This window comes from Pavona decussata, unplaced genomic scaffold, assembly GCF_977016875.1.
Source record: "Pavona decussata unplaced genomic scaffold, jaPavDecu1.1 SCAFFOLD_244, whole genome shotgun sequence".
NCBI classification, from domain to species: domain Eukaryota; kingdom Metazoa; phylum Cnidaria; class Anthozoa; order Scleractinia; family Agariciidae; genus Pavona; species Pavona decussata.
In genome coordinates this window covers 1243961-1259126 of record NW_028145649.1, presented here as the reverse complement: position 1 = coordinate 1259126, position 15166 = coordinate 1243961, and the positions used below count along the sequence as shown (strand labels likewise).

The window sequence follows — 15166 nt, the reverse complement described above, 5'->3', positions numbered from 1 at the left end:
GTGCATAAATCCGCTTCAGTTTACCTGGTAAGAAAATATACGGATGCATGCTCACGGTCACTAGTTTAGCAAGCAGAAGGTGTTTCTCTTATCTAAAGTAAGTAAGTAAAGAAAAAAAAAAAAAAACAAGCCAAAGTTTTGACAAAGTTTTAACTCCAGCATTAACCCTAGAATATTTACCTAGACCCTGATATTGCCTATCAGCTGCAAGGCATATCACAGTATGCCTGTGTCACCTTGAAAAATAGATCATTGTCATTCACTCACCAGGCTTAAAATTTACTATCACATTTATTCCATTGTACATATGCCTCACACTGACATTGAAATCCTAGCGGTATGCAGGATGTTTGTCCCATGAACCTAGTTTGATGGCCTAATAGCTCCCACGAGTCTCCTGTAGCTCAGTGGTAGAGCATCCGAACTAGTAATTATTGGAAGCTCTTACGTTTGACTCCTGATAGGAACCCTCAGAGATTTTGATTTTCCCGGTATGCCTGTGTCACTTTGAAAAATACATCATTCTCATCATAGGATGTCGCCATTGATAATATGCCCAATATTGTTATTCAACACCTTGTAACGCTGTCCAATTAAGGTCATGGTGCATTCAATATTCCTTGTTTGTACACGACAGATATTCTGCGATATATGTTACTTGGAGCGTAGGGAAGAGGAATGTAATAAAACTGTGCTTTGTTATCAAAATGTTGGATAATAAAACAGTCCTGCTCAGTCTTGCAGAATATCACCTGATTTTAGCCAACCCGGCCTAAGTATCAGGCGATATTCTGTGCGATTTCGCAGGATAATTATTAAATATTGTCACATTTTCTACTCTCCCAATCTTCCTCTGCTTTAAACATCCAAGATGGCAGCTATAATAATTAATAACAATTTATTTACTCATATAGCGCCCTTCAACATTAGAATGATCAAAGGCCATAGCACTCAACCAAAATAATACACCTGCGTCACAGGCTAATATCTAGAGCCCAATTTTTATTACCGGATAATCAAAATTAATGTACTTTACAGAATGTGTAATTAAAGAAACTAATATCACAAAGGGAACAAAGACAAAAAAAAAAAACAATAGCTGAGAGGCTGACCAGTTGACAACTTACACAACATAGCCCCTTGTCATGGCTGAAGTCAGTGAACTGAATGTTATCTGGGTGGGATGCAACACCAAGGTACAAAAAAGGGCCTGATGGCCCCTCCACCCACAGGTTGACCCATGGGTATAAGGATTTTTTGAAAAAAACAAAATCAGTAAATGTTTAACAGCCAAAACAAACAAGCTGTTACTCTATACCTTAAGAGCTGTCTCGCGTCCAAACGATGTAGCGCGTCCGGTTAAAACTGTAGATACCTAAACCCCTATATCAAATTAAAGCTTATAGAGTTAGCTATCAAACTATACCAAGAATTTTGAAATAAAATGAATTGTCGGATATTTCATGACCTCTAAATGTGAGTGTCCTTCACCTTTTGAAAGCAACAAGTTAAAGCAAATTCTGTTTTTTGCTAATTTAATTTGCTCCTCAGTTTCCAGACCCAAAGCGCCAAAAAACCGTGTCTGGGTTTTGACATATTCAATTGCAGTGAAAAGTTACAGAACATTTTCGAATTAGGATATGAAAAAAAAAATGTGGAGTGATCCTACAAAAAACGCACTTGGAGGAAAAATATTTTGAAAGAGAAAATTTGCAAACAAATTCCCTAAGTTTGAATTTTAGCTCTTTAAAGTGCCCCCTTCAACTGCAAAAATTGATTCGAGAAAACAGCGCTAAACATTCGACAATTCAAATTATTTCAAAATTTTTGGTATAGTTCAATAGCCCACTCTATAAGCTTTAATTTGATATAGGGGTTCAGGTATCTACAGTTTAAACTGGACGCACTACATTGCTTGGATGCAAGACACCTCTAAAGTTATACAGCAACCTTAAAGAGCGTGGAGATCAACTGTCACACCACAGATCTAATTACAGGGTCCGAAATTGCGCTTTCATGGTCGCCAATGCGACTAAAAAGTTTGCACTGGCAACCAGAATTTCACAACTGGTCGCCAGCGGGCGATTAACTATTTCATGCCACGATCATTATACAAACTATAACTCAGCCAAATCCCAAGAAAATTAATATTCAAAGCCGCCCGCCAATTGGTCACTTACTTTTTAACTTATTACTGCTTTTGAAGTATAAAACCGATCTTCCTGTTATTATAAATCTATCACGTTTCACAGCTCGAGCAGTCGTTGAAAAAAAAAAAAAAGGCGGCGAAGATTCGCAGAAATGCTGCACGCCTTGTTGTGGCCTGGTGCGAGCAATATGGCGATCCGTCGATCGTCTTGACAGAACGCGAAAAGGAAAGATCGTTTTGAACACAGAGCAAAGAACCAAACGGCAGTTTTTCAATCTGGTTATTTCTTCTCCAAAAGGTAGAGACAACAGAAGATATTAAGTTGACTTGAAACATTTGGCAGTCTTATGAAACTGCGTATACAGCCGGAATTCGATTCGTTCGTTGTGGTTTTTCAGTGGTAGGTGTATAAATCGGCATTGCAGCCCCAAACGTGTTCTCTTCGTTCTGATTCTTAAAGGAAAAATTGGCGACTAGAATTTTCCATCTGGCAACCAAAAATTTTGGTTTGTGTTTCGCTGCGAAGGAAAAGTTTTATTGACACTTTTTGGCGACCACATTTTTCCATATGGCGACTGAAAAAAAAAATTTCAGTCGCCACTTGGCGCCTGCCTAAAAAAGTTAATTTCGGACCCTGAATTATGCTCTTGTGTCACTAATGAACAATCAACTAACCTAAACAAAACCCCAGGAATCCAGAATCTGGAATGTGCAGCTCCAGAAAATATCCAAACTCCTCCCCACAGGTTTTTTGTTTTGCACCCCCCATCACCCCCAGGAAATTCCAGTTTAGCTTTATACTTTGTTTCTAAAATTTTGACTTTTAAGACCCCCTCCCCATAGGAATTCTTGATGACCTTCCATGGGGTGGGTATGGATTTTTTTCTGTAACTGTGCAATCTGAAAAAAAAAATGATATGAACCTGAGATGAGAAGTCTTTTCTGATTTGCATTGTAGCCATGCTGGTGGAAAAAAATAAAAGAAAATTTGCTCACATAGTTTGCATAAGAATAGCACTTAACTCCCAACATGGCCACCATGACGTCATATGCAAACCATCCAGTTTCCGGAATTCGTATTCCTGGTTTGGGTGAACCGGTAACTTTTCTCCAGTCTCATTGCATAACCTGGTTAACTCTAACGTTTAGATCTTGACAGTTTTCCAAATGTTCCTTCAAATATCTTCTCGATGGCGACTTTTCCATTTTCGGGCAAAGTTCTTGTCCCAATCGCCGTAAAATTTAGCGAGAGCCTCGGGGCAGTGTTGCAACAGAGAAACTCCTTCTTTTCATGGTCATAACGTTGCCAAGAACTGCTCAAGATATCAAACACGTACACAGGCTTTTTGGCGTCTATAGCCATCTGTACGGCCCACCCTGTGCCACCTTTAACCGTAGTTCGACTGGGGCTCAGTCGACCAACTGCAAGTACGCCATTCGTATCTTTGATTTGGTACCAGTTGCGGCGAAGTAAATTATTTACAAAGGGTTTGCTCGTTGGAAAATGTCTTTTTAACGTCCTGTTAGCTTTAAGAAGGTACTCATCAGCCAGCTTTAATTGTTCAGAGGAAAGAACAACTCTAGCGCTGTCTCGTCTGCCATGGCCCTCAAAGGAAAATGCCTTCACGCGAACTCCGAATTTGGCGCCTAAGTTTTGCCAGTACATATCACTCCCAGATGCTCCGCCAGAAAAAAGCGTATAATTATTTGGATTTCCCAGGTAGTGCTCCTCTACACTTTGCAAGGTTTCTTCCATAGCAATGAGCGCATTGTCGTCTAGATCAAAGTCATCAACATCAGGTAAATCCTTGTCAAATGTTTCCCCCGACTGCTTCGTGTCAGCCGCCATTTTGATGGTGCAGCTCAGCCTGGTTCCCAGGCCTATCCGCGTCTAATTTTCCCCCCGCCCGTTTCGATTTCTCTCGTCTCCACCATCGGATGCGTCTTTAACGCAGTCAAAGATTGGTGATTCTGTGACTTTATTAATCACAAAAAGTTTGCGCTTTACTAAAAAAGTTTCAAGGTCTTTTTTCAAAGAAAAGTATGTCGAACTTGGCCAGTGCTGTAGACTGCAAGCAGTCTCTTCCTGGATAGTCGAGAGGTCGCGCGAAATAGCCGAGCGCGAAAAATAACTTGAGCGAACAAGCGGAAGGGGCTCCAGTCTCGCTGCGCTAAAAGCATACCATCTCGACTAAACAGAAAGGGACTGCTTGCAGTCTACCAGTGCTGTGTTTTTATATGCTGGAAAAACAAATCGTATTAAACTGACGCATATGCAGACGTTTGATCGCGGTATAAGCCACCTCGAATTTTGCTGGTCGCCAGAGCTTTCTTTACCATTTCGCACCGAGGAAAACTGGGGACGAGGCTGACAGCAAGACGCACCAGTCTCCCCAGAGTGCGTTACGGGGTTGCTTCCGCGCCAGAAGTTTCACTTTTGAAACCGCACGTTTTGCGACTCGTCGTCCAAGCGGCAATTTCGCGTAAAAATTCAAGAGCACCCTCATCGTATTTTCGCTTCGTTGTCGGGGCGAAAGCTCCGGAGTACATCTCCGTTATCCAGATCCTTTAATTTTGTGATCATTGACACAGAATTACCGGAAACACATGGCTACGTGCGGAGGGCCATGGCCATCGCGAAGGTATACTGTCATTTTTAGTCCGAAATGCCTTTTCCTTAATTCCCCTGAACAACAGTGGTTATTGAATCAAGAACTCGATGAACTCGCAAAGTCTGCTGGAATCAATTTATACTGCACGTCGTATCAAACGCCTCTTGCATGGTAAGTAAAGGCGCGCTACGTAGCGTTCTACTTCCGGGTCTGGCACTGTCATGCAAGCTCTACGCAGTGTTTGTTAGTACAAGCTTTTGCTTGAGGTCCCTCGTGCCTCATTAGTTGACCCCTCTAACGGATAATATTTTCGGCTAGAACTAAAATGACCAACAACGCCAACGGACATTTTTAAAACTAAGTAAAGTTCTTCGGTACCGCGTTCCCTGTTCTTCAGACACGATACATAATCCACTGACCAAGGTAAGCCTGTATTATACTGCAGGGTTCAGGACAAAAATCTACATTACTTACCAATACTGAAGAGAAGACAAGTTGGAGGAAAGACGTGATTTTCTCCAGTATGACCAGTATTCTCAAATAATTTTCAGTGAAAAAGGACGACACCTTTGACTTTGATTTCAAACACACATTTTTCGCTCGTTCAACTGATCACGGCTTCCGTTTGGCGGTCTCCGTGGCACTGATTTAATTCCTTAAATACTTGTAGTTGTTATTATCTTATTAACTCTACATATCAGATCGATACATAAAAATGATAGTTGTTAAATTTCGCCGACAACTGTGTGTGAACTGTGTATTAAAAACATCTGTAGTCGCGTTATTCCAGCTGCCCGGATCAGTGTAGCAGTAATTTTACTGTAATTTTTTTTTATCAGTATGAATTCGTTTTTCTCAAGAACACTTTCAACTCTAAGACGTCGTTCCTTTTACAGCTTTTCATACATCGGGGGTACTGAACTGCGGAATTTCATCAAAGAAAGGCAGAATGCTGGTGATGTGGTTGTCATTTGCGGTGCTAAAAATGTGGATATGTATGCGGCAGCACATACCAAGTCATTCCTTATTGCTGCTCACTGGGCACCTCCTGAAGTGAATGTTATTCAATATGGTGTACCAGCATTTACACCACGAAAGATGAGAGCCATACTCGACATAATACGTAACCAGACCAGTTGGTATTATTCCTGTTCCTTTAACGACCCAGTGCCAACAAAAATTGTTTCCCTGTGCTTAGCAAACACGTTTCCATTGTTCGGCGTCAGCCCTGGCGAGGTAGCGATGGCGAATGCATTTGAGGCTATCTTGAAGTATGGAGCCAATAACCCAGTCATAAGACAAGCACTACTTTGCCACCTCATGGCAGGTGAGGATATACAGTTGACTATATTTAATAATTTGTTTTGGTCGTGGCACTTTAAAATAAAGGGCTTTGTGGCCCTAATCAAGACTGGGATTTGAAAATCAAATTGCTACTTAGAGTGGTCAGCTCTTCACTACTCTTTAGCGTCCAGATTAGGTTGTTCCCTGGGTTCCTTATTTGCCAGTTCAGGCTTAAGTTAAAGAGGCATATTGGTCTATCAGTTCGACAAAAACTATAGGCAAACACAGTTACTTTGAGTGATCGGCAAACCGACATAAGAGTTAACCAGTCAATGTCACTTCAAACAGTCCTTCTCAGGACTACACTCACCCGGATGATCATAATTTACGTACTTGTGACATGACTCCTGGGTTCAAACCTTTTACAGAAACACAGTTAGATTAACTGTTTTTTTTTTTTAATTTTAAAATGTTTCAAATGCAAGCAAACAACAATATCTATCTTTTGTGCTTCCTTTTAATCAATTGATTCACTTTGACAGGTAGGAGAAAATAAATACAGTAGTCGGTCTCTAAGAAAAAATGCCTCTTTTCCGTTCCGCAAATTTATCGTGTCACGTCAAGAGTGTCCAGCCAAGAATTCCTGAGCCGGGTAAAACAAAAATTGTCATCCTTAGATGTTGTCCCATCGATTCCGGTGAACTTAAGAAGTAATCTCTCTGTGACCTCACTATGTCTGTTTGCTTGAAGTACAATCAGGCGACTTAGTCACAAGATGTGACTTGTGGAGTCTACAAATCCCAGTTAGACATTTGCGGCCTTGTTGACCTTTTGTGGCATTACTACAAGTTTTCCATGTCAATAGCGACGACAGAAATCAACAAAAAAAAAAAAAAAACCCAGCCATGCATGCTTAAAAAATGTGATACTGTATCATTTTTCGTCACTTTCGTCAACAGCAATTGCGCATGATGTAGACTTCAGGGAGGTACAAGATTGGGCGGTGGCACCTTCATCTTCTGGAGTTCCAAACCAGACGATGGAAGGACTGAAAGAGCATGTGCGATGGATGATGTACGGGAGAAAAGAGGAACCCATATTCATCAGACACACACCAACCAGCAAATCTAGGTTTGACGATGGGTTGTTAAGGCAAAATCCTAACTACTGCCAGAAACATTTTCGATCAATACGAGTGAATGAACACTACATGAGAAAGTTGGAGGGTAGGGTTGTGTGCGTTTTTGACGATTACCTTACGAATGGTAATACATTTGAATCGCTACGAAATTTATTGGTTGCCTGTAAAGTTAGTAAGATAATTTTCATTTCAATAGGGAAGTTTCGAGGTTTTTATGAAAGTTGTTATGTCCAGAAATCATTTAACATTACTGGTAATGTTTATACAGGATTTTACGATGCAACGTTCGACGGCATTGAACCTCATCTTGCCAGTTTCAACGATGCTGCTCGTCGAAGCCTGGAGAATCTCGTAGAGCTGGCCAAACATTTAATTTAGAGTGATAGACAATCAGAACATTCAGGAGCACCCATCAATTAAAGGGGCAGTGTCACCTATTTTAAGTGTCAAAAAACATACTTGTTTCAATCGTTAAAATATTGGTTGAAGTTTGTTAACAATAACGCTATTAGTGCACAGAAACTACCATTAATTATGTTTGGCTGCGGATGGCTAGGATGGAAGTGGACTGCAACTTGAAAAAAATTGACCAATTTTTTCAAGTTCTTCCTGTGTGTTTTAGAGAAGTCGCTAAAAGTTTATTATGGTATGTTCTTCCTACGAGAAAAGCTTTAGTATTTTCTTCTCAATATTGTAAGAGCAATTTCATGTTATAAAAAAGGTTCTTTGTCAAATATTCAAGCAGCTTTGACCAAAATACAACAAAATCATCGTGGCAGTGCCCCATTAACAAATTTGCTCCATTTCTACATCATTTTATGTACATTTAAAAGGCACGTTTGTGTAAGCTAATACAGTTTGAGCTGTTCGGTTTCTTTACACTTTTTTGTTATAAGAACGTCTAATTTTCTAGCCTCCCATGCAGTCGTTTTTCGGAGAGGAGGTAATACGAGTCCCTTAAAAATGATTGCGTGGGAGGCTACGTCACATTGTTCTTTACTAAAAGAGTTTCCAGGTCTTTTTGAAGAAAAGTATGTCATGGCTTGTCGGCGTTGTGTGTCTGTCGAGCGGCCAGACCTCAAATTAAGATTGCTCACTCAAAGATTGGAGCTCATCTGTATGCCTGTGTGTACATGTAGTAGGTTTCAATTCAGAGGGAGGTTTCTCATGATGATAACACATAAAAAAATTAATAATTCAAAAATAAATAAATAATTACAGGCCAGTGATGATAAGATAATAATGCAGACAAAAATAGTGCCATTTTTTAATTTTTTTTTTTATTAAAAGTTGCAATAGCCTTTGCAATTTCAAACCATTAAACAGATGGGCAAAGATTACATGCTTCTTTAACTACCGTGTTGTCTTCAAGTGACAAGGACACCAACATCACTTAGGAAACTAGGCCCACTGTTCGACTTCGTCACAGACTAGTTCTAAATTTTCTATTGAGAATTGATGTAGCCACGTGATGAGTCTCTAATCTCAGGATATCAGGAAGAGGCAACTTACGCAGCTGTTTCTCTTGGCTCCTGTTTTAGTGCCTGATGGCAAAACAAAGCACGCCATGACACAGGTAAAGAGCCGCACTTCACTTAAAACTATACCAAGAATTCTAAGAGTAGCAAAACAGGATAACCAATGTTGACAATAGATCATTTTACAGTTGTGTGCTTAGTGACCTGGCCTTGGATTGTAAGTGTGGCTGGGGTGACCTTGTTTTGATACAAACCTAACTGCTTTTCACATGTAGATCATGCTGTTCTTATGCTAACTAGTTGGCATTAACAAATGAAAAGCAGTGAGGTTTGCATCAAAACAAGGTCACCCCCAGCGTCACTTCTAATCCAAGACCAGGTCACTAAGCACACAACTGTAAAATGGCCTTTTAATGATTCCTATTGTGCCATAGTCATTACAAAAAAAAAAATAATAATTAAATAATGGGAAAACCCACCCTACCCTCAGGGTGCTGTTACACTCGGTAATTATTTGTCTTGTAACTTGTCTTACAATTTTGTTGGGATTTGTGCAGTGCAAATAAGAGAACCATGCAGCAGAGTGCACTTAACCCTTTCACTCCCAGGAATGATCAATATGCACTATCTCCTTACATTATTAATACAGTGTCAACCAGGCAGGTGATGAGAATAAAGACATCATCAACTAGATGATATTGTTCGATGGTGTAACACCAAATTCTGTGAACTAACCTTAAAAAGAAATGTATGGCAGTCAGTTAGGAGAATTACATGTAACAGATCATTGGAGTGAAAAGGTTAATAGCTTTCACTTGGATAATTGCAGATTGGCATTTTATCATTGACATGTATTACAGCACCACTCTCTCAACATCAAACCAAAAGATGTTTTTGCATTCAATTTTATTAAATACAAAATGTTCTACAGTGAATAAGTTTAAAAATTTTGCACCATTAAAACCAGTTATGATTCCTGCAGCTTGCTTTTAACATTGTTAGCACTCCACCAGATCAACAAAGCTGCAACTACAGCGATAAACTCTGTCTGAACATACAGGCCCTCCCGTCCAGCTCCCTGGAAAAATAAATTGATAGAACGTAACCATTTGAACCTCCATGTACGACCACATTCGGTAAGCGGCCACCTCTCATAAGCGAACACCTACTGCATCCAACACACCAAATTTTTCCCAGTCAATGCACTATAGTTGGAACCTCTTGAAAGCGACCACAACTACTTTTTGAGGTGGCGGCATTATAATTTTTCATTGTTTTTAACCTTTGGTAAGCAACCACTTGACACATGGTCTGATCTCCATGTTCGCTGTATGTTCTACACTACTCAGATTTTTACAAGGAACTTTTAGTGATAACCTAGCACTGCTCGTATTGTAACTTGGAAAATGCATGCAATAAATTAATTTTTCTTCATATACCGTACGATGTAGGTAGGTGTGTCAGACCTGTTCTCAGAAGAGACCTCCCTCTCGTTCCACTGTCGTAAGTGACCACTAAATTTTGGCATTTTGGGTGGTCGCTTACAGGAGGTTCGGCTGTATATGCTAAAATCAGTCTAGAGGCTTACAACAGTTACTGTATCAACATGTACATAAAGTTCATTTAAAAGCATAAAGCCATTAAGAACAATACTGGCTACAATGTCTTTTCCTTGCATACCCAAGATGTTTCAGAACTTCTTAGAGGATTTGAAGTATAATCATGATTTACATCATGGTAGCGATTATGTTCATCATGAACTCTTTGGGTAGCAATGTAACTAAAATAATCATGTCAAAGTGTAAAAACATCAGCTCAAGTTTTTTATGAATTTTCTAATTTGTCAGATAACCTAGATTTGAACATTTATAGAGGTGTAACCGAAATCTTTCAAACATGCCCTTTGCAATAATTTTTTAAGGAACAATAACGCTAAACTCATTTTTAGCCATAGTTTTTACTTTTAAGAAATGAGAAGCATTAATTTTTGTACTTTTAAATAATTTTGAATTTTTAACATAAATTAGTATTAATTTTTGTTTATGGTTAACAATTATTCCACGAGCGCGCGTTGGATATGAGATGATAGATAGCCAACGAGGCGCGTAGTGCCGAGTTGGCTATAATCATCTCATATCCAACAAGCGCAAGTGGAATAATTGTTTTATTAAAAACAACTGAGAAATATTGCTAGATCTTACTGATTTCGCTGTGCAAAAACAACCAGAAGGCAATTTAATGGTCGCCATTTCTCGGCCATGGTATAATTGCTCATATACCATGGCTGCTAAGCCAATCAAATCCCTCGAATTGCATTATACAATGATGCAGTTTTTAATAATTACTATTATATGATACCTGTAGATAATAATTCTTACAGATTTAATTTAGTCAGATAGAGGACCACAGGTGTATTTATGTTATCACTATTTAGTGCTACCCCCTTTAGACAAAGGACTTACTATTTTCTTATTGTAACGTCCAACTCAGTCAAAAGACCAGTTTACATGCTACAATTTGCAGGCCTGACAGTGTTGGAGTTCAAATTGTACATGTGTATCATGACAACCATTTTGATTTTTGAATTTTGATTGATGTGGCTTGGGAGTGTTGGCCCAATATGAACAAATTCTGAATCGTTCCAATTTTCATTTCATGTACTAGCTGTAAATTGGACGTCACAATACACATGTGATTCACGTTCTAACACTGTCAGACAGACTTATTGTAGCATGTAAACTGGCGTTACGGGTACATTACATGTCAGTAACTTGTAGTGGTGCAAGTTGTAAGAGAAGTTGTATACTTCAAAGGGAAATAAAATACCATTGTGGCTGAACAGATCAGTATTTTTACCTTGTGATTAACGTCAATTGTAAACAAGGGCTTTGCTTCACTCACAGCGCCACTTCTTTGTGCCTTAACAAAATAATAATATTTTTAAATATCATTCACATACAAAACATAAAATGACTTACAGGCTATAATTAATTATAATTGAATTTGCATAATAACAAAAGAACTCTACAGCTGTAAAATTGCGAAAGTAATGACCCTCGCTGCTTTCCGAATTAGCAGCCGTTGGAATCACTACTTTTGGGGGCTAGTTACTTTTAGGGAGCAAAAAACTTTATATAAAGTTGGTTGACTGAGCTCTTTTTCTGAAATAAAAGATGGAAATTCATATAAACAGTTGTTAAAAAATTAGATGAAATTCCTTGTTCCAATATTACACTTGGAATTGCAGACACTTTCCAGATTGAATTGAAATTTAGAAGTCTTGGTTTTTGAACCAACGCTGGATATCAGAGCAAGTCACAGTTATCAGACATACATAGTATATTTTGTAATCATTCCTTCTCATTGGATTGACAGATTAATATACAGGTCATCATGTACTGGACTTGCTCTCATAAAGAAAACAAAATTCTTCTGATACACAATGGCACAATTAAATGTTTATCTACATCCCTCACATGGAAAGTTTTTTTTTGGGAGGGGGGGAGGGGGAGGGATAGGTAGTGGAGGGGCAGATTACACCTCCTTACAGTTCCAGTCACAGGAAGAGCAGCACCTACACGTGCGTAACATGTGTGCCGTACGGCAGATTATGAGTAAAATACACAAGCCTAGTTGAAGCATCAAACTTTACATGTGCTGAACCTAATTCAAATTTTTGGTCAAAGTTTTGGTCATTTACATTTCATTGTAGGTTGGACACATGTAAAGTACAGCATTTCAACCAGGCCTTAGCATTAAAATTATCAAGATGTCAAAATACTGTCAAGATACCTTTCTGTAAGCTGCATATCCTTCATCGTCATAAAAACTCAGGGTGTAAACACCAGCTTTGGCCTCTTTGTGTGTTTCTGCCCAGCTTACCTGAAATTAAACCATGTATTGCATCTCATGAATTGCTGGCATTCCAAGGGAACATTTAGTTTTCAATTCACCCCTTAGCTCATCAAAAAACTGTTGGCTGTTGTTTATGGCCCAGGACATAAAACACTGAAGCCTTTAGAAGTTCGTCAAGGTTTACATTGACTAAAAGACATACAACACAAAGATTTTTTTAACAATTTAAAGAAATTTGAATATGGAGAAAAATTAATGTTATGCAATGTACTCAAGGCTAATATTCCAAAGACTTATCAGAATATGTCAAGCTGTAATCATGAGTATTCTCTCAGGGTAGCTGATTCATATTCATCACATGGATCTTTGGATAGTTAGGCACAGTGAAAAAAACATGATTCAAGTTTTACATGATTCAACTTCATGGGCAAATTATTACTGCAAGCAGGACCCATTCATCAATAGAAATATAAAGAAATTGAATTGTACTCTAGTTTTTTTAACATGTTGAATTGTACTACACACTGACTGAATGGTGATGGAAACAACATTAGGGTTCTTTATTTCAGACCATTTAATTGCAACAACAACAACAACATACCCTCTTCCCAACAAGGGTTTTTTCGGGGATAATGTCACAAACTGCACAGAAACAAATATTTCAAATAGGCCACAATTTATTAAAAAATCACGAGCGGTAGGAAGCATTATTACTGTATTTTAAAAGCGTGGCCCATGAGTTGAACTTGAGGTCATTGCAAAATAACTCCAGCTAGTGGTTAGAACAGGACGTGAACCTGGGACCATGACACCCTAACCACTTGGCCATGCTGCATCCATTTTTGACTCAGAGTCTCTCAGTAGCCTCAGATATACAGATTTAGGTTACAATGGTTTGTATTTAGACTGACCTGGTATTTTGCATCATCCGATGATACTGTCACAGGCATAACTTTTCCATTCACTTCAGCATACAGGTTCACATCCTGTTTATAAAACAAGGAATGTCACTTCTGTTAAAAAGCTATCAATTCATTGCATGGATATGTTTCTTCAAGACCCTGATCCCTCCAAAGACAAATCAGAACATGTTAAAGTGTAATCATGAGCATATACATGTACTCAGGGTAGCTGATTCACATTCATCACACAAGTCTTTGGAAAAGCTTTTTCTATCCTCTGTGACAGAGTAAACCAGGGTTTGAATTATAGAATTCTGCAAAAATAGCTATTTTTAGTGACATGATATCTTGGATGTAACTGCTGGTTGATTTTTGATTTCAGAGATTGTGTGGCTAAGATCCATTGAACCAAATGTTCCAGACAGAGTTTCCAAAATTGTACATTGGTAAATTTCCAAACAGAGGGGTCCAACCAAGAAATTTGGGGTGCTTTCCATTTTAACAGATTGACCAGTCTGACAAACTGTAAAATGGAACGTAATTTTCCGATCAAACCAGGACATCCGAGAAGAATGGCTCTACCATTTTCTATTCCTTTCTTCAATACCCCACATAAGTGAAAATCCACTGATGAGATGAAGGGTAATGACCGGTTTGTCAATTTCGCAACTACTGGTCTGATAAGTCAAAGTTGACCTCCTTGAAAGGTGGTCCTTTCTTTGAAGATTTTCCAGTCAGACCGAACTGTTCCATGATTTTTTTTTTTATTTCCAACCAAAATTTCTGGAATTTTTGGCATAATGGCAAGCACTCTTGGTCTGTCTTGAAATGGTTGTGTCAAATGGATCTATCCAGGTTTGGACCAAAATTTCCAGATTTCGTTGAATGGATTGTACCATGTGTACTATTGAAAGACACTGTAAATAAAACGGAGCAGGACAAAATTAAATGTGACTATCAAAATTTCTCTACCTTAGCATTGTTATCGCACTTGAGGGAAAATTCAACAATAAATACACTTTCTGTTGACAGAAGTATGTTCTTTGTAGTGCAGATTTCTGGACTTGGCTTGGCTCCAACGCAAGTATCACCTATTATGTCAAAACAGAACCAAAGAAAGAGTTGTAACAGCTGAACAAAATTCACGAAAGCGCTCCTCACTTTTAGCCAAAAGTTGACCCTTTAACGTGAAAACTCCACTACAATAACTATACAGTGCAGACTATACACCTTTTAATCCCAAAAATATGTCTAACAGTACGGCTAGGCGAATTAAAGAGATTTCAATCAATATTTTCTTTGAACTCTTGAGCTCAACGGCGAACCAATAATTGGCTGCCTCGTTTGCATCCGACAAAAGGAACAAAATATCCCACTTACTCCACAAAATCAGACTTAAAAATATACTCCAAGTCTATAAAGGAGCTTTAACTATTCGTTAAGGTTATTTAAAACTTACCAGATGAATTTAAAGGTGCAAAAAGAGCTAAAATTGCGAGAACAATGACGCACGCCGCCATATTCTTTCTGTTCACGCTCAAAGAGAAAGAAGCATGGACTGTCACGTGGCATTGACTCCACAGGTTTCCACACAAAATTTGTACGACCGCTGTGCTTATTTTTTTGGGTGTAGATTTTCCGTTTGAACTTGCGATTTTTAATACACAAATTACCAAAAAATATTACGGAGATGATTTTGTGGTCATTTTTACGGTGCATTTGGCCAAAATTATTTATTTTTTTTG

General features: G+C 38.6%; 3 protein-coding genes and 1 non-coding gene across 4 annotated transcripts; 1 reads left to right on the top strand and 3 right to left on the bottom strand.

The window, feature by feature from the left end:
• Nucleotides 1-3236: 3236 nt before the first annotated feature.
• On the bottom strand, nucleotides 3237-4013 carry LOC146457328 (uncharacterized). Its single transcript, XM_085092113.1, has one exon. It carries the CDS (start codon nucleotides 3996-3998, stop codon nucleotides 3288-3290), a length of 711 nt encoding a protein of 236 aa, XP_084948239.1. The 5' UTR covers nucleotides 3999-4013; the 3' UTR covers nucleotides 3237-3287.
• Nucleotides 4014-5601: 1588 nt separating this feature from the next.
• Nucleotides 5602-7704, top strand: LOC146457327 (uncharacterized). Its single transcript, XM_085092131.1, has 2 exons — nucleotides 5602-6088; nucleotides 7005-7704. Exons 1-2 carry the CDS (start codon nucleotides 5602-5604, stop codon nucleotides 7562-7564), a joined length of 1047 nt encoding a protein of 348 aa, XP_084948257.1. The 3' UTR covers nucleotides 7565-7704.
• Nucleotides 7705-9553: 1849 nt separating this feature from the next.
• Nucleotides 9554-15012, bottom strand: LOC146457325 (translocon-associated protein subunit delta-like). Its single transcript, XM_085092063.1, has 6 exons — nucleotides 14881-15012; nucleotides 14394-14512; nucleotides 13431-13505; nucleotides 12457-12546; nucleotides 11521-11583; nucleotides 9554-9742 (listed from the first exon to the last, which is right to left on the bottom strand). Exons 1-6 carry the CDS (start codon nucleotides 14939-14941, stop codon nucleotides 9632-9634), a joined length of 519 nt encoding a protein of 172 aa, XP_084948189.1. The 5' UTR covers nucleotides 14942-15012; the 3' UTR covers nucleotides 9554-9631.
• LOC146457326 (small nucleolar RNA SNORD61) lies at nucleotides 10351-10424 on the bottom strand. Its single transcript, XR_014858550.1, has one exon. It is a non-coding gene; the product is annotated as a small nucleolar RNA SNORD61 (small nucleolar RNA).
• Nucleotides 15013-15166: the final 154 nt, after the last annotated feature.

What these genes read in the sequence shown, in the direction of transcription:
- LOC146457325 (XM_085092063.1), bottom strand. Translation starts at nt 14,941, where the DNA reads ATGGCGGCGTGCGTCATTGTTCTCGCAATTTTAGCTCTTTTTGCACCT. An exon ending in AGTGCGATAACAATGCTAAG is followed by an intron (nt 13,506 to 14,393) that starts GTAGAGAAATTT and finishes TTTTATAAACAG; the next exon opens with GATGTGAACCTGTATGCTGA. An exon ending in CAATTGACGTTAATCACAAG is followed by an intron (nt 9,743 to 11,520) that starts GTAAAAATACTG and finishes TTATTTTTCCAG; the next exon opens with GGAGCTGGACGGGAGGGCCT.
- LOC146457328 (XM_085092113.1), bottom strand. Translation starts at nt 3,998, where the DNA reads ATGGCGGCTGACACGAAGCAGTCGGGGGAAACATTTGACAAGGATTTA.
- LOC146457327 (XM_085092131.1), top strand. Translation starts at nt 5,602, where the DNA reads ATGAATTCGTTTTTCTCAAGAACACTTTCAACTCTAAGACGTCGTTCC. An exon ending in ACTTTGCCACCTCATGGCAG is followed by an intron (nt 6,089 to 7,004) that starts GTGAGGATATAC and finishes TTTCGTCAACAG; the next exon opens with CAATTGCGCATGATGTAGAC.